Source organism: Bombus fervidus, chromosome 13 (genome assembly GCF_041682495.2).
Source record: "Bombus fervidus isolate BK054 chromosome 13, iyBomFerv1, whole genome shotgun sequence".
Classification (NCBI taxonomy): Eukaryota; Metazoa; Arthropoda; class Insecta; order Hymenoptera; family Apidae; genus Bombus; species Bombus fervidus.
Genome location: NC_091529.1, coordinates 7600161 through 7617589, shown reverse-complemented (window position 1 = coordinate 7617589; position 17429 = coordinate 7600161). Strand labels below are relative to the sequence as shown.

Sequence of the window (17429 nt, the reverse complement as noted above, 5' to 3'; positions counted from 1 at the left end):
GCGTTCCCATTGGTCGATGGCGAGGCTCACGTGCGAGTCGGCCATAATGCCGTGAACCGGATGATGGAAAAGCCACCCTCGATTCGGGCCAATTAGCTTCCGGCCGAGCAAAGTGCCGGAGAAAGCCCCCGAGGATCCATTTTTCTTTTCCCTCTTCGGATTCTTTGCAGCGCACGATCGTCAAGAGAGCAACCACGACGAAGACGATATCGCGGAAGACGCGTAATTCGTTCGAGGAAGAGGTACGCGAACAGTCCCACGCGTCACTTCCCCGAACTTAGATCCGATCCGGGGATTAATTGGATTCCGGGGAAGCGAGCCGGTGTCGAAGTTCAGCCAGGCCGATTAACTCGCACAGTTTCTATTCAGATGGCCGCGTGGGACAGAATGGGCCAGTGATTTTCGCTTCACAGACACTTTAGACTTTAGATCGGTCCTCTGAACTCCAGTTATTCTTCTTCTTCCTCTGTTAAGGAGAAGGTTGGCTCGTTTAGAGCGTCACTTTGGGTTATTTAGTTTATTCAGCGACGACAGTGTGGTTTTGAAAGGTTTGTTTAGGTGTATCCCGAGGTTCTTGTCTGCTAGCAGTTGTGTATTTTTAATTGGCAGAATATTAAGAACATTTTAATTTGGGAGAATTTGGTTGATTTATCGTTTCAAACGGAGGAGATAGTTTTGTAATTCAACAAATGGTTGAATGGTTGGATGGTTTTCTTTACATTCGGTCAAAATAATTTGAATGTGTTTCGTCGTAAAACGCGATAGTAGACTTTGTTAAATATTTGCATAAATTGGTTGGTTTTAACCGTTGTATAAATTTTCCCAGTTTTCCGGTATAGAACGATCGAGATTATTCGACACCTGGACTTGTTTAAATCCAACGTTCTATTAATGAAATCAATCTCAATTACGTGGAAATATGAAACGAAGTCAAAAAACCCTAACATCGATCTTAAACAAAAATCCTGCCGGTCTTCGACCCTTCGAACATTCACAACGATCATCCCAAGGCCAGTTCTGAAAACTCAAAAACCAAAGGAAAAAGAAAAGGATATTACGTGGTCAAAACGCAACCACTAACAACGACCATAAAAAACTTTCACCTTCAGACCTGCCGACACTTCCAACAAGCGCAGACAACGTCCCAAAAACACAGTCCACAAACCAGAAAGAGGAAAAGTAAAAATAAAAAGATGAAAGAAAGTGAAGAAGCAACCCCTAACAGGGATCTTGGAAAGAAGTTGAGACAGGGTGAAAGTGTACGGTAGAGGGGTTTCCTGGTGGCTTGCGGAGATCAGAGGTGGGCTAGTCGTAATCGAGTCCAGAACACGTCCCCCTAATGCTGGTCCTCCGCCCAGGGGTAGAAAAATCCACCCCTTTTTCAGCCGGTCGATACTAGGACGACCACCTCCTTCCTTCTCCTCTTCCGCGTTCCATCCCCCTTGGCCGCACCGCCTCGCCTTTTCTTTCTCGCACCCCCGACACACGGAGGACCCTCTGCGCGCCTTGCCTTCGCTCCTCTGCCGCTTCCTGCCGAGGTGGCGCCACAGTTCTCGCCACCCTTTCGTCCACCACCCCTTCTTCTTTCTCTTCCACCCCTTGGCCACGACGCGTGCGGCTTAACGTCTTTTCTATCCCCTTAGGTTCTTCCCACGGACTTATTTTTTCTTTCTTCCGACTTCTTCCTCTTTCCTTTTTCTTTCTCATCTTTCCGAGCTTTCTCTTCGACCTACCTTTTTAGTTATAGCGATTAGCCAGAAGTAGACAGGGAAAGAGAGGCACGAGATAATTGCAGATGTTTCGGACACGTTGGTTGTTTGAGACACGTTGCACGACAGGCTCGAGGCTCTGCGAGAGTCGCCGGTGCCTGGGTTTGACGATTAGGCGTCGTTTAGGGACATTGGGTAATACGAGTTGCAACGAGTAGATGCTGAGGATGTCTGTGAAACGATCTGCGAAATGATGTTACGAATTTCTTATAAAGTAACCTTCTGCTTTTATGTAACAGCGTAATAACGATAGTTTTAAAATGAGTGATAATAGATAAATAATGGTTTCATTTAATGTTGATATTTCTGCTCCTTTTTGCGAAACAGTCTAGGGAGTATGTTCCTCGCTTCCCATAAAGTAACCTTCTATTTTCACTGAACCACGCTATAGTAAACACTAAAATTATCTTATTTCTCGTATGGTAGCACCGGAAGCTTGCCATGTGGAATCATTCAAAGCTTATTATTTTATCGAATTACGTCTGATCTTGTAGCGATAGAACAAATTATATTATTTTATGAAATTATGTATGATTCGTTTTGTTAGATAGAACAATACATTATTATATCATCCCTAACTCGGGAAACTATTTGACAACATACAACAAAAATAAAGTCTGAAATTATCGCTGATAATCATATCAGTATTGGTAACTTTGTACCAGATACTTTTCATCGTGTTAATCCTAACTATCCATTTCGGGATATCGTAGCGCGTCTATTCGCTGCTCTTGTGAAATAAAAGTCCATTTTCTGAAATTGTTGAAATACAACGATATTACACGCATAGGCACAAATACTCTTACACAGGCATCTACACAGGCATTTGAACAGGACACTTACACAGGTCATACTCATTACTGTGTAGAGAGTGGGGTTCAAAATATTTAAGGGATCATGGGTCACTACCTAAGTCTAGTCTGAGAGTAATTGGCCAACAATCAACAATTCTTGCATACGTTGTTAATTATCAGTCGCTTCTATACATTTATAAATCATATCACTGAATATTATTTCAACATAAACATTGTGTCTTCCACAGATTATTAATCTTAACTTTAAGATGAAATTCTAACAGAAATTACCATAAAATTGAAGTGATATTGAAACTTTCCTTCGTCCGCCACTTCACAGAACTGGCACCTGAGCATAAAAAATTCCTCGGAACACGATAACACGCTTCTAAAACCGAAAATGCCAAAACTCCAGGGAAACAACGAAATCCTGAAGCCGAGAGCGGGGCAACGGCATGTCGTCAGAAGCAAGCGTCGCGGAGTCCGAGTTCAGTGGGAGAAAGGCGGTGGTTGGGAAAACCGAGAGAGGAAAAAAGACGAAGGAAGCTCTCTCCGGTCGTTTCAGAGGCTGTGTGCACCGCAAACTAACTGCGCACAGTTGCCTTATGTACGGAGTCTAAGTAATCCTCGAACCATCAGCTAACTTCTTAACCCTCAAAGTGAAAAGGGCCGCCTCGAGCCGCGGCGAGAAAGAAACAGAAAGGAAGAGAGTGGGAGAAAGAGGGTTGGAGGGCACCTCTTTGTCACCACGTTTGTCCGCTTCTCTCGCCGCGCGACTTTCCGCGCGGAAAGAAGCCATCGATGACGTGCAGCCTTCGCCGGCAAACCCTTTCGGCGTTCAGAGAGACTTGTTTGCCCTTCTGTAAGATCGGTTGACCAAACAACGCGGCCAGGACCTCGCTGACTACGCGTGTCCGCCGTGGAATTCCTCTTATAGAATCTGTACTCTCTCTTTGTTGGCTTAGGAAGTTGAGTAGGAAGTTGGAACGTCTTACTCCATTTGGAATATAGGGGATTAGCGGGGATCGAGTGTTTGATATTGGTGGATGTTGCTTGGCTTCGAGTGGAGATCATCGTGTACCTACGGAAGACGAGTATAGTGTTTTTGATTTACTGTTTCGGCGAAGAACCATCTCGCGTGAATTATTTTGGCTTTCGTCGACGTTCGAACAAACATTAACATTTCCTTTCAACAGAACGATCGAGTTCTATGATTCCTTCGACATTTCTGATCCTCGGAATGATCAGAATACCACGCAACAAAAAATAAGAATTTGATGTTGAATTTCAGAGGCAAGATCAATTTTCCGGCTGATTTTCTTCACGGATGTCCATCGATCCAAAGGTGTTGTAGTATACGCCTACTACTATCGTAGTATACAACGACGAAAGATTTCTTTGCGTTACCTTATGCATTACGAGAATTCCGTACACTTGTGCATCTGTACATTTTCCTTGAAATTTGAAATACGTAAAAATCCGCGCTCTGATAATATTGAAGGAGCTGGTCTATAAATGCACCGCGACTCGCCATCTCGGATTGCGTCTCCGAAATCCGCCACCCATAACCCTCCATCCTTTAACTTTACAACGTGGAGCTGAAAGAAAAAGAGGCGAGCGATCAACCAGGGAAATAATCAGCAGCGAGCTTAAAGTGCTACCAGTGGTCGTGTTGTCGGGGCAAAGTCAGTTGAAAGCGGAGAACGACGCGCGTTCGAGCGGCGGCTGATCGGCAGGAAACGAGGTGGAAGCGTGTGCAGGTTCGTGATTCGAAGTAGGTGGGCCCCAGGTAGCCAGGACAGATAACACCCGGAGATTACCGCGGACAGAGTCATTAGCAGCGTCGGCTTCTGTGTCGGCCAGGATATTCTCTCACTTTCCTCGGCCTCCCCCTTTCCTGCCTCCGGTGTCCGCCTCTCCCACCCCTTTTATCTGGCCGGTCAATTCACGCGGCACGATACGTATGTAAGTCGCCGGAGTCGTCTCCATGACCAGCCTCCTCTCATCGTACCTTGGCTTCGCTGCTTTCCAGTTCCTTTACGCTCACTCTACTACCTTCTATGATACGTCTTGGTATATTTGTACAATTAAATTATCGTTTACTGGAAGTTCGAAATCGCAGAAATACGCGGAGTGCGTATAAAAAGAACGTATAAGATATCCAAAGTATGATAATACCCGCTGTAATAGTTAGAGAGTGGAACAAATATTCGCTTAGTTTCTTTACTCGTATTCCTAAAGATTCGAATTTCCGTTTACATCCGCAGTCTCTGTGTAATCACTCTGTCTTGGATTTCTATGTATTTATGGGAAATGTAAAACCGCGGGAGTACAGCGGAGTGCGTATCTAAAACCTTCTAAGCGTAGCACTCGTTGTGGCTGGTTGTTCAAGAGCTGGTCGTTTCTTGATATTTCCTGACACCTATATACGACAGTTTTGTTTCTCGTGTTCCGAGAGATCGATCATGACGTGGATCGTAGTTGGTCGATTGTTTCGTAGGTTTGGAACGGATGATGACGCTGTTACGTTGCTTCCGACGTCTTAGGTGTTAACGTGGCTGAATAATTTCATTCAAAGATTCTATCGTCCTGCTACAGTGTAACAAACCAAGCTCTCGTACTCAACATAGAATTATAACAAAATACAAAGAATGTTTACTATCAAAATTGACTTCAACAATTTCCTGAGTTCCATCTCGTCGTCCGTTCGAAATCGTCGCAATTAAACTTCTCCGTGTTCGTTCGATTTATCCTCAAACAAGCCATCGATTTCGTCGATTCGATAATAAAATGTCGAAGTGGTCACCACTTCTAGGAAAACTCTACACCTGGTCTTTTTAGTTTTCTCAAGCACCGAAGCCATCGACAGCGTATAGACAAAAGACTGCGTCGAAGGCAAACCATGAACAGCAGACAGGCGACGATTTTCTACTTTACAATTTATGCACGCGTTCCTCTGTTCACGCATCTAATAACCTCGACATAAAAGACACCGTATAGAGAAGCGATTGCAAGCCAACCCGAACGTCTCAAAGAATCTTCTGCGGAGAATCAGAGCCGAATTCTTGGGAAAAGAAAAGCGGAAAGCTCAGGTACACGATTAGACCGAGGAGAAGCACTAATTGCAGCGATCTACGTTCGCACATATTTTCCACGGCGCCGGAGGCGTGTCGAGGCCGAAGGTCCAACAGAGGGAACGAAGATAGCAGAAACGCCAACTTCTGCCAACTCGCAGCTTCGAACGAAACCGAGTCGAGGCGGATCGTAAATAAAAGAGCAAGAAGACTCGCTGGTATTCGGCTTTGATAGGCTAATGACAAACGCCTAGATTGGCCGGCTTATCAGTCGAGCAGCGCTAATTATTTCCCCTTTGTGCGGAGCCGCGCGTAATGGCGGCCGCCGCGGGCCAGCCAGCTTCTCTCTTTCGCGTGATCGCGATTTCCACGTTGGACGCGCGCCGTTTTATTTATTGCCGGATCCGTCGCAGCTATTCCCCTTCTCTTCTTCATCCTCCGCTATCCACAGTTCCATTGGACACCGTTTCTCTCTTTGCCGGGCCGTTATCGCGCGGACCTTTGCCCTTCATCCTCCCCTTTCGTTTCTAACCAACGTTCGTTTTCGAGGACTTTGGTTTCTCAGAGCGGATGACGTGGGCGCGGACAAGAAACGTCGCGCGATGTCCTTTGCCTGACAAGATGGATGAGTTTTTGTTGCTTCGTTTTATCGTTCGCTGTCGGCTAGACAAGCTTCCTGGGCTGACGGTGGAGGCGGTTGGAGCTGGCTTAGAGATGCTGGTTACGAATGGGATTTCTATGCATTTATGGGAAATACGATGGTACAGAATACGCAGAATACACGTGATGAGGAAGTACCCGTGGAAAAAGTATAACGTTCGATGTAATTAGACTGCCTCCTTTTATGCAAATTCAGAATTTTCAGATAATTTCATCTGTATATGGTAAATCTCCTGTATACGTGAATTATTATATTCGCGTATAATTTCCAATGATTACAGAAGTTTCTTTTTCTCAAATTTCCCGATTTTGAATATTATAAAAATATCGTGAAACCATGTTTAAATACAAAAAATACGTATGGTGTGTTAACGCCGTTGAATTATAATAACTCGATGAGAAATGTTCTTATCTTCTAACTTCGAGCTTCGAATCCAATCGATGACGTCGATTAGACAGTATTTCGTGAGACTTGTATAAGTGGATTTATGTAATTCTTACATCCACACGATCAGATATAACGATGGAATAAGAGTGTGTCTAATAGCGAATTTGATTCAAAGGGACGATAAAAGAGACCGATGCTTAAGTTTCCTCTTAGGATTACCATAATTTCTCCCGATTCTACATTTTGTCACAGACACGTCTCCGTCGTTCGATCCTTTTTAAAGATCGAAACTAATAAATCTGAATATTTATTTCATCAATAAAAAAAAAAAAAAAAAGAAAAAGAGACAAGGATTTAAAGAACACAAAAGTCCAATATACATAACACGACAAAAATGGTTTTCCATTAAATGGTATAATTTCTTCCACTCCTGCATTTTGTAATAGACAGAGTATATCCTCGTTCTTTGTATAAATATTTGTCCATAGACAGCGCTGAATATTTATGGGTAAAGAGCGATGGGATTGAAAAACACAAAAGTTTAATACAAATAACGAAAAATGACGTTCCATTGAAAGTTCGTTCGTCAGAAGCGGAGGATCGTTCGCCACGGCCGTCTTCTTATAAAATAGTAACCGGCCTGCTGTTCTCCATTACGAAAATTCCGCGGCGTAATTACCGCGACTCCAGGATGGAACGTAGATTTATCGAGACGCCAACGAAGCTGCGTCCATTCCACGATGGAATGTCCTGTGCAATCTTGTTAGCTGCTACCGCGCCATTTGCATCGTCGGCGCGCGTGCAACCAGACGCGACTAAAAGCGAACCGATCGTTTTATTTTGCCACGAATCGCTCTTAAAGCGTTCGCCATTAAAAACTGAGATTGCGCCGGCGTTTCTTTCAAAAAGCAGCCTCGCGAAGCTTCTTATTCTCACGTGTCCTCTGGACCCTACGGTTCTCCGTGATCCTTCAGATTTCTCCGCTACGTCCAATTAGACTGCCGATTTTTTTGCAACTTCGTGATTTTTGAGAATATAATTAGACAAATAAAAAACGAAAAGAACATTCTCTCACCTATCGAATATTATTATAGAAAACCTTGTACTTTGCATACTCTGTGTATTTTTTTCTTTTTTTTTTTTTTTATTTTACGTGTATCCTGTGCAATTTTGCATTTTCAGATTTCGCGGTCTATCGATGATATTTAGGGAAACTTGGAAAATAACTGAGGTGTTCCAAAAGGAAAGGACGCAGACGCCAATTTTTGTTCTTTTTTTAGAAACGCGGCAGAGGTACTTTAGCATTCTTGGTTCTTGTCCAACAGATTTTAATTGGTTCGAAAATATTCATTATATTACTTGTATGTTGTATATACGTACTACGAGTGCTATATTGCTGAAGAATTATATTCAATTAAATCACGGAGTTGTGTACTTCATAAATAAATATAGCGAAAAATATTGACAAGAATTATTATCGCTTTTATACGAGCTTTTACGTTTCTTATATCCTTTTTCTTTCTTTCTTTTCTCTTGGTTTCAAGTCACATCAAAAAGGAATAAACGACTGTTGCGTAACGTGATTTTTAAAGTAGCGAGGAAATTGGAGGCTAACGACGGTAAGATCGAGGGTAAAATTGAGAAATCGAGATGATACACGATTGGCATAAGGTATAAAAACGATAGTCGTCATCGTCGTGGCGGAGACATTGGTTTTACAAATGAAAGAAAGACGAGCTTTAGAACGAGTTTATACGAGTCGATCAGCGGTGCATGATGCAACTTGAGCAACGATTATGCCGCTTTGCGAAATAATCTTCTCAATCTGTAAACCGCGCTTTCGGAATGCCACGAGCATGATAAACTCCGACTAGAATTCGTGTCTCTTCTGTCCTGCTTTTCCTCTTTCTCGTGGTTTCTCCCTTCCGCTGGGATATCTGGCTTGTTTGTAGCAGCCCATCGCGTATAATATATTAGCGAACAAAACGTCGTTTCACGTAACTGGAAAGTTCGATTCGTATAGAAATCGACGATACTTCGATGCAGGTAAATTTTTGAATCGTGTTCGACTAGTATATTCGTGGTGGGCTGATGTTAGAGCAAGTTGAAGGCGAAATCGACCGACACTGGCTGTAAATTTTCGAAGGATGTAAAAACAAAGATGGGAAAAAATTGAATTTTATTTCATTTGAAAATTCCTCTATTAATATTGAGAATATATCTATGAAAAAACATTTATATCGCGTCCAAGTTTATTAAATTTCCAAATTAAATTTTCTCTACCATACAGATCAATCATTTATAATCGTCTTACAAAATAGAATTCATCTACTGTAAGATTCAATCAACGAGACATTATTTTGTCTAAAAGAAATCGTCCAGTCTTTCTCAATTAGTATCGAAAACGCGTAAGCTTCTAAGGCAAATTTCCAAAAAGTAAATCTTCGCGTTTCACCTTTTGCTAAATGATATTCACTGTATTCCACATCTAGTGAGAATTTCCATTACCAAAAGTCGCATATCTGGAGAATATTAAATTCCCTAGTTAGACTTCTCCGTATTTCTGTATCTAGTAAAAAATTCCATCGCCAATAAATTAGAATCTCGAAAAGAATCCAGTGATCTGGGTAAATTATCAGACGCTGGTATAATAAATTCCCAAATAAAAATATTTTTTAATCCAAATTTCAAATCCACGACCCAGATCCGCCATTAAGGTATTCCCAGCAGTGTTGCCAACCTACACAGATAACCTGTACGCGGAGGCGGTTTTGCTCGTGGCAGCCAGTCGATTTGCTGAAAAGCACGCTCGAGAGAGGAAGAGAGAATGAGAAACGATTGCGAGCACGAGCTCAGAGCTGAAACAGTCTGTCCCAATGTACGGTCCATTGGTTGTTTCAGACGATATTGAACTCGATGCACAAGTACCAACCGAGGTTTCACCTGGTGCGGGCCAACGACATCCTGAAGCTTCCTTATTCAACGTTCAGGAGTTACGTTTTCAAGGAGACGGAGTTTATCGCGGTGACCGCCTATCAGAACGAGAAGGTGAGTGAACGTCTGCTTCCTACTTCCGTTAACGGCTGGCGGTAGACTCGATCGAGTCTGTGAAAACGCTAGGGGAAAACTCGTTAGTCTAGCTGGCCTCGACGAACTCTCTGATCGGCTCTGGCCTTTTGTCGAGACGACGGTTTTGTTCGATTTCAGCCTCTTTTGCTCGTCTCTACCACGCAGAAAAGTTTCCAGGTGGAAATTGTCGTCTGGAGACTTTCTCAGGTTTATAGGGATTTTTTCTTTTTTTTTTTTTTTTTTTTAGTTCCGCTTCTATAGGCAGGAGTTTTGGGGATCGATCGCGGCTTTTATCGAGGAGCTTGCGGGGGAAAGGAGCTTATACGTAGAGTTTTCATGCATTTGTGGAGAGTTCGAAGGTGCGAAGATACGCGAAACTCGGGTAGAATAGAAAGATATATAAAACAGGCATGTTAACGTTAGAATACTTAGCGAAACTACTATTATTTATTATAGAAATATGAATATGATATGAAAAAATATGAATTTTCATAACTATCCTCTGTTTTTAAAACGAAATGGCGAATAGGGTAAATTATGTAGGAAATTTCAGTACTAGTTTTTTTTCTGTTTAATATTACGATTCGATTCGTAATTGAAGGTCATAGGGGAACATTATGATGATAAAAAAAGGCGGGAAACTTTAAATAGTTGAGGTATCTTGAGAGATAAAGAGGAAATCGTAATAGGCATTGGAGAGATGTTTTTCGTAGAATAGTTGATTAACATGTTAATTAATATTTAGTCCCATTATTCGTGTGTGCAAAGGTGATTGAGTGTAACAGCGTTATCCGTTTCTTTATTGGAAATTTATTATCGAGCCATTACCTTTGCATATTAATTATCGAAGTTTAGGACCGAGCCGGTAGGGCCGGGTATCGAATTAATTAAATTAATTAAAGAAAATGTTGTAATTAACGGTCGGGTTGCAGCCCAACCTCGACAATTTAATTAACAAGCTTGCAATCGTTTGTTCGCGAAATTACGGCGAAAACAAAGCAAAGAATTAATCGACGAATTCGGGCTTGCGTCAATTAGAATAAAGAATATTCCAGTTACAAATTACATTGCTTTTTAATCTTTATCAACCCTTTGGCAATTCAATGTACGATCACGGTGTCACCTAAAAATCAAACAAACCTCGACATCACCTTCAACCCTATCCGAGTAAATTTCAGAATTTGAGATAAAGGTTTTTGTAAAAAAAGATATTATTCAAACACTTTGATTTCTATAGTAATTAGGTAACATTTAAAAAGTAAGAAAATGTTCTCGTACCATTTAATTTATTAATTTAAAAAAATCCAAGTCCGTAGAAATAAGCATAGAAAACACAGTATGTAAAGACGCATAAAATGTTCAAAGCATAACACTCGCCACAGTACCTGGTAGATAAAACAAATCTCTGTATACACGTTCATTTTGATTATACTCGTAAAAAAATAAATTTAGCATAAGCGTCGTTCGGTCTAGTCACCAGCTTCCAATTTTTACAAATAAATTCTATAATCTAAGAAAATATTGTTGCTCCGTCGAAACTGAATGTTATTCATCCTTCTTTAATTTCTAGAAGAAATTCGTTCGAAAGCCAAAGATACCTTATCACACCGTTATCTCCAGGTTATTCACATAGCCCCGTTATTTCCTATAACTTCTACCACGAGTCCACCGTAATCGTTTCGACATCAATTGTCCCACCCTCTGTACGCGATCATTCTTTCCCAGAACTCTTTTTCAATAATCAAATACCGCAACGATCGGTCCAAGTTACGAGGAATCGACGATCCCACGAAACAACCGGCGAGATCAGCCGGGTTTCGAGAAACTCAGAAGGGCCAGGCCACTCGAAAAGATCCACATAGGCGATATCTTTCTTCTGGCGAGCAGGAGATACCGGGAAACAGAGGCGATAACGGGAGAGGGAAGAATCGCGCGACGAAAAATACGGACAAGGGGCCCCTTTTGCGCCCGCGCGCAAGAATCAAGAATAACGCGTACCGGGAAGCAAGCAGCTTCCGGGAACCATCTGGCCATTCTACGCGCCAAAGGCGATTTTAATTAACCGGATCTGGACCAACGAAAAAATTGTCCATTGGTCCAGATTTCTGCCGTTGCACCGATCTCCGGCGGAATTTTCTTTTCTCAATGTGATTTTATTCTTTGCAAACTTTCGGCTAGGTTTTCAACGTTGATCGAAGAGATTTGTGTTTTTCTGGTAGAAATGGAAAGGTGGCAACTACTATGCTTTTTTATGTTTTAAACGTTTACTGAGTTTTTTTACTATTCCTTGAGATTCGTTTTTAACTCTTTGCAAAAGGTGGTATAACGTATCTGTGAGGGCAATCGGAACATAAAATCTCATTATATTCATAATTCATATTTTATTTAAAAAATTGCGTTTAATTCATACTTGACAGCAAATTTTACGTATTTCGTTATTGAAATTTCGTTATTATATTCGTTATTAAAGGAAAAGCTGTACTATTTACATAAATTAAAGGGACGTCGTATAATATTGAGCTAATAGGTTGAAGATATTTTTTGGAAATTTTTCTGTTACGAAAATCGGAGGTGATTATGAACAATACGTTTCTTTCATAGGGTCAGGGTTTTTATTTTACATTTTGGAATTTATTATTTAGAAGAATTGTAAGATATTATTTGTAGGAATTATAGAAATTAAGATAATAGAATGAAGATATTTGCTATAAATTTTTAAACCTGTTTTATCATAATTTAACGTAGTATGTGAAATGAATTGTTGAAGACATTGTGGAAACGGAGTTTCCATTTATTTAAGCAAAATGTATAGGGATGTGTAACAGTGTTGTCGAAATGATCTTTTGCCGGGATGTTTGTTAATGAGGCCTTTGTCCAACACTGACAGCGTATTCGATTAATTATTCTCGGTTTTGTGTTACTCGCAAATGTCGATATCTCATTAACGAAATGCCGTAGCATTGTAATTCCCTTTTGTTGCAGATCACCCAGCTGAAGATCGACAACAACCCGTTCGCGAAGGGATTTCGGGACACGGGGGCGGGGAAGCGCGAGAAAAAGTGAGTATCGCTTTCAAAATTTCATTAAAGTAGAAAAAGTAAAAGCCGTTGCTTAAAATTCTAAAATATTTTGGTTCAGTTTACTATTTTAATATCATTGTCAGAAGATGAAATTCATCGGATAACGAATGCTAAATTCCTTGGGAAAGCCCAGTTCCAATTAACCAACCACAAATTATTATATTTTAATTACAAAATCATAAACAAAATAACATAAAATATAGATACTTTACCAAAACCATTAACCTACAGAAACAGCTCTAATTTTAATTCTCTGTATCGAAAGGATCATCGATAAATATTGTCAAGCCTATTTAGAAAGGAACAAACGAATTTATAGTGGATAAAAACTCACAAAAATTAGAAAACTCTAATTTTCTCGGATTAAAGAAGAGAAACTAAAAAATCGTCCTTTAGAAACCAGCTGAAAGGGGCAACCGCGTAATGGTCTACCCTCTCTCCGGATCGTAACCCCATCGAACAAAAAGCAATTCCAGATCCTGTCTTCTAGATGGACCTAATTGATCGTCGAGCTTACCGTGCTCTCCCCTCGATCCTCGCTATTAAGCTGAACGGATCAAGGCTCGGGGTCAGTCCCCAGGGCCGGGGGTTGCTTCCACCGGGGCTCATTTGCACCCTGGTATCGTCCATTTGTATTCAATATCGCGGCTTTACGAGCTTATATAAGCGAGGGTCGCGTATACTCGGACCCGTTTCAATTTCATCCGGGGGGTTTCTGTTGGCCCTCGAGTGGATCTTGACGAGGTTAAGTCGCTCTATGCATATAAACCTCGTGCCAGCTTCGTTAACCTCGCTAATCCTTGCTACACGCGAGTCAAAGCCGCGTAAGCTTCGCCAATTTGTCGTCTACGGGACGTTCAGGTATCGTCACTGAGAACTTTGAGGAACGGACCAGCTAAACGGACTTTGGGGTGGTTTATGATAATTTAATTGGGCCCACAGGTTGGCTTTAGGGTTGCGGCGAATTTCGGTGACATGTGGTTTTTCGTTGTCTTCGGTTAGTTTAGAATTCGGCTAAGGTGCACTATATATTAATACGAGAGCTTGGTTTTTTGGGTGCGGGATGAGTTTTTGTTACCTTCCTTCGTTATTATTTTAGAATCGAATCAAGAGAATAATTAATAATTAATACAGTTGGATATTTGGGTGCTGGGTGATTTTTTGGTGAAGGATGGCTCGTTGTCTTTCTTTCTAATTATTTTAGAATCGAATTAGAAGAATAAGGCGTAGGGTGAATGACATTTTTATTACCACGGAGCTAATAGATCTATGATTTTCACATTTTTTCTATTTAATCCTGTTGCAGTCGAATTAAGAAAATTTCGAGATGCAGAATAGGATAGAAATGAAAGAACACGGAGCGAAGAGAACGTGGAATACGAAATAGGAATGAAGGAAAAGAAATTCTTCCTTCAAACTTAATAAACTTTCTTTTACAGAAATAATCTAACGTCGTTAAAAAAAAAAACACCCCGTCAGGAAAAAAACAATTACCCTAAAGCCATCGAATTTCGGTTTATTTCCCAAACGTAGAACGTAAAATATACTCGAGGGCGGCCGGTGGTTTCAACGGTTCCTTAGATAAGTGCCCTGCAGGGTGGGGGTGGGATTGGCGATGGGAAAAACCACGGGAGGAGGGGAGAGTGCGGAGGAAATTCCGCGGAAATTGAAGCGACGCCCGACGCACCGGCCGGATAAAGAAAGGGCGAGGTTAATCGAGAAAATATGCAAAGCAGGGGGGCGCGTCGTGGCGCCGCCTAATTAGAATAAGGGTTAGTTTTGGCTTATGGTTTCGGTTAAGGGTGGTCGGATCCCATCAGGAAGCCGCAGAGAACCGGGAGATGGAGCCACGCTGGTTAGAAAGGGAAAGAGCGAGGGAGAGAAGGAGAAGCGAACGGGGTTGGAACATAGCCAATCATCGGATTAGCATACTGATGCTCAGGGGCGGCGCTGTCGTTAGCGTGGAGGGTGCTACTTGGTGGCTTTGAATTTTATATCGCCGCTACAGCCAGTAACTGGCGCATAAAGGCCGGTTTCGTGGTGGGGCGGACTACTTCCGGCGTACAAGGCCTCCTGCTTTATTTTACTTCCTCTTTCTTTTCGTTCTTCTCTTTCTCGGTCCTTTTTTCCTGCTTATGGTTTAAACATCCTTCGTATCGATACGTCGCTGCCACTTTTCCCGTCGCGATAAAGAAACGTAGAAATCGTTGTTGGAGTTTTCATGGGAGTTTTTTGCGTTCGTAGGAACTTCGGAAGTGCAAAATTTTCGCAGAATGCGCGTGACATGGAAAGGTAGACGAGGTATACGAAGCATAGCGCTTTTTGTAATATTCTTTACTCTCAAAAATATGAAACTACGTAAAAGTCCCCAGTCTAATCGGTATACATGCTAGACGGCGCTTCAGACACGGGATTCTTAAAACATACGACGTAGTTTGTATTAATCGACTGCTTTCTTCCTCGCAAATTACAAAACTTTCGAATTATACAGTGATACTATGCAAAGTAACATCATTAAAAAATTGTTATTTTAAAATGGTCGGACGAGTCAATGGTTGCCTTGAACGTTCGTTCTTTTCGAAACTAAGTGATTCGAATTAAAGATGACGGGGATTTTGAACAAGTCAGGGAATTTAAGTAGTTTCAAAGGCAAAATGATCATTACGTATCTATGAACGTAATTAGATCATAACAGATGAAATAGTTTGAACCGTTTCTTTCAACGAATACTCTCGTCTGCCTAGACATATCGTCATCTGTATATCATTTTGATTTTCGCGTGTATAAACGCCATCCTGTGCCATAATGTCCATACAGTGAAGGGCGAATCCTTAAAAATGGGGCCCTAATATTAACCTTGATAATCTTCTTTGTTGGATCTCGATTAAGTCGGTCATCAAATTTTCCCTGAACTAAAAAAGGAACCACGATGACGGGACAGGTTTGGTATAATCGCGTGCCTAGTGTCGGCGAGTTCGGCCGCGTTATTTCATTAAGTTTTTAAGTTGCGAGTAGTCGTGAGGCGCGGAACGCCGCTCGAGCGTGGCCAGTCGATTCGTCATGCCGGTTAAAAAGAAATATTTTCCTCGTGTAAAAAAGGAGGGGAAAAGAACGAAGCGAAGGAGGAGATAAAAAAAAAAGGGCAGCACTGGCCCCGGCGTGGCTCGTTGTCACGTCATTTATCAAGGCGCGCGCCGGAACGATCGTATCTTGCCTCACGAAGAATCAATCTGTCCGCGGCCACATTTCCACGCTGGCCTCGCGTTATTAATCGCCACGCCTCGCCATTTGTTGCGTTTACGCGACACTATCGACGTAATCCTCGAATCTTAGAGACCGTCATGCCCAGGTATAGTTGTAGCACGAATTACGAATCGCTTGTAACGTTTGTGAATCACATTGGCACGAGGTTGTAGATTTATGAGGCTTCGTTTGAACCTAAGTCGCGAGCTGCAGTCTATTCTTCAGCCGCTTCTGTCGATAAATTATTTATTATTGTATGGACAGATTTTTAAACCGAACTCGGCTTGACACTTTGATAATGATATTGAAAATGGATCTTACAAACTGGCTGCCGAATTTTTGAAATGTAAAGAACCATCGTATAAACGTCGTATCTTCTACTTCTCGGTTTCTTCTGTAAATACAAGGCAAAGTGGTCTAAGAGTATCCAAAAGACTAGATTTTGAATCTTCTGTTTCTGGAACTGAGATGATTAGTCAGTCTTCTGTAGTTCATACAAACTGGAAATCGTATTAATATCCAAGAAGCTTTGTATCTACCAACGCATTCTTCTAATTACCCATTGTCGTGATATTTCTTCGATGTACAAACTAGTTCTCCAACTGACTATAATTACTCCGATCGCAAAAGCAATGAAATAATCCCTCCACCATAGAGCTTCATTTCCAAAGAAACGTTGAAAAACTAGATAAAATATTATATAATAAATAAGGATGGCAATACATAATCAACGAAGCAGTATGAAGAAATATGGTGAAGGATCATCAAAGTACATAATCGATAAACCAATCAAAAGTGCCATCAGCATGGAACTCCACTTGCCAGCAAACACTTAAAACAATCAACATAGTGAAAACCTAAAACCCCGTGCTGCTTCTTCTATCACACCCCAAACAGCTCCAAACTGAAATTCCGCGATACGTCAGCTAGCATTCAGAACCATCGTGGCTGAAACGGCCACTCGAATCCCGCGCCCTCGTGTGTTTTCGAGTGATAGGAAATAATAATGATTCCCCTGATATCCAACCGTCATCGCATCGTCGTCATCCCCTTACCCTTCCGCGATCGTGACAATATCTCAGGAAAAAAGAAGAGCGCATCTATATATATATATATATACGTGTAGCGTGAGAAAGACGTTTTCACCGTCAACGATCCATTAAGAAGACGGGAATCATCGAGCCTTGACAAAATTTCATAGGGTATCAGCGGGGGTGTGCGCAACGAGAGAACCGAAGCTGTTCCACCGGGGGTGGCTACGTGGTGGTGGAAACACAAAAACGAGGGCCCAGCGCGAACAAGCTTCGAGGGGTTGATTATAAATCCTCGACGATCTTTGGGGTGGGATGACA

General features: G+C 41.7%; 1 protein-coding gene across 3 annotated transcripts in view; it reads left to right on the top strand.

The window, feature by feature from the left end:
- The window catches only part of Bi (T-box transcription factor bifid), a 173790-nt gene that overhangs the window by 142685 nt on the left and 13676 nt on the right, over positions 1 to 17429 (top strand). For all 3 annotated transcript variants that reach the window (XM_072015603.1, XM_072015601.1, XM_072015602.1), the window contains exons 5-6: positions 9587 to 9733; positions 12737 to 12813. In XM_072015603.1, coding sequence (XP_071871704.1) covers positions 9587 to 9733; positions 12737 to 12813 — 224 coding nt within the window. The remainder of the gene's footprint in view (positions 1 to 9586; positions 9734 to 12736; positions 12814 to 17429) is intronic.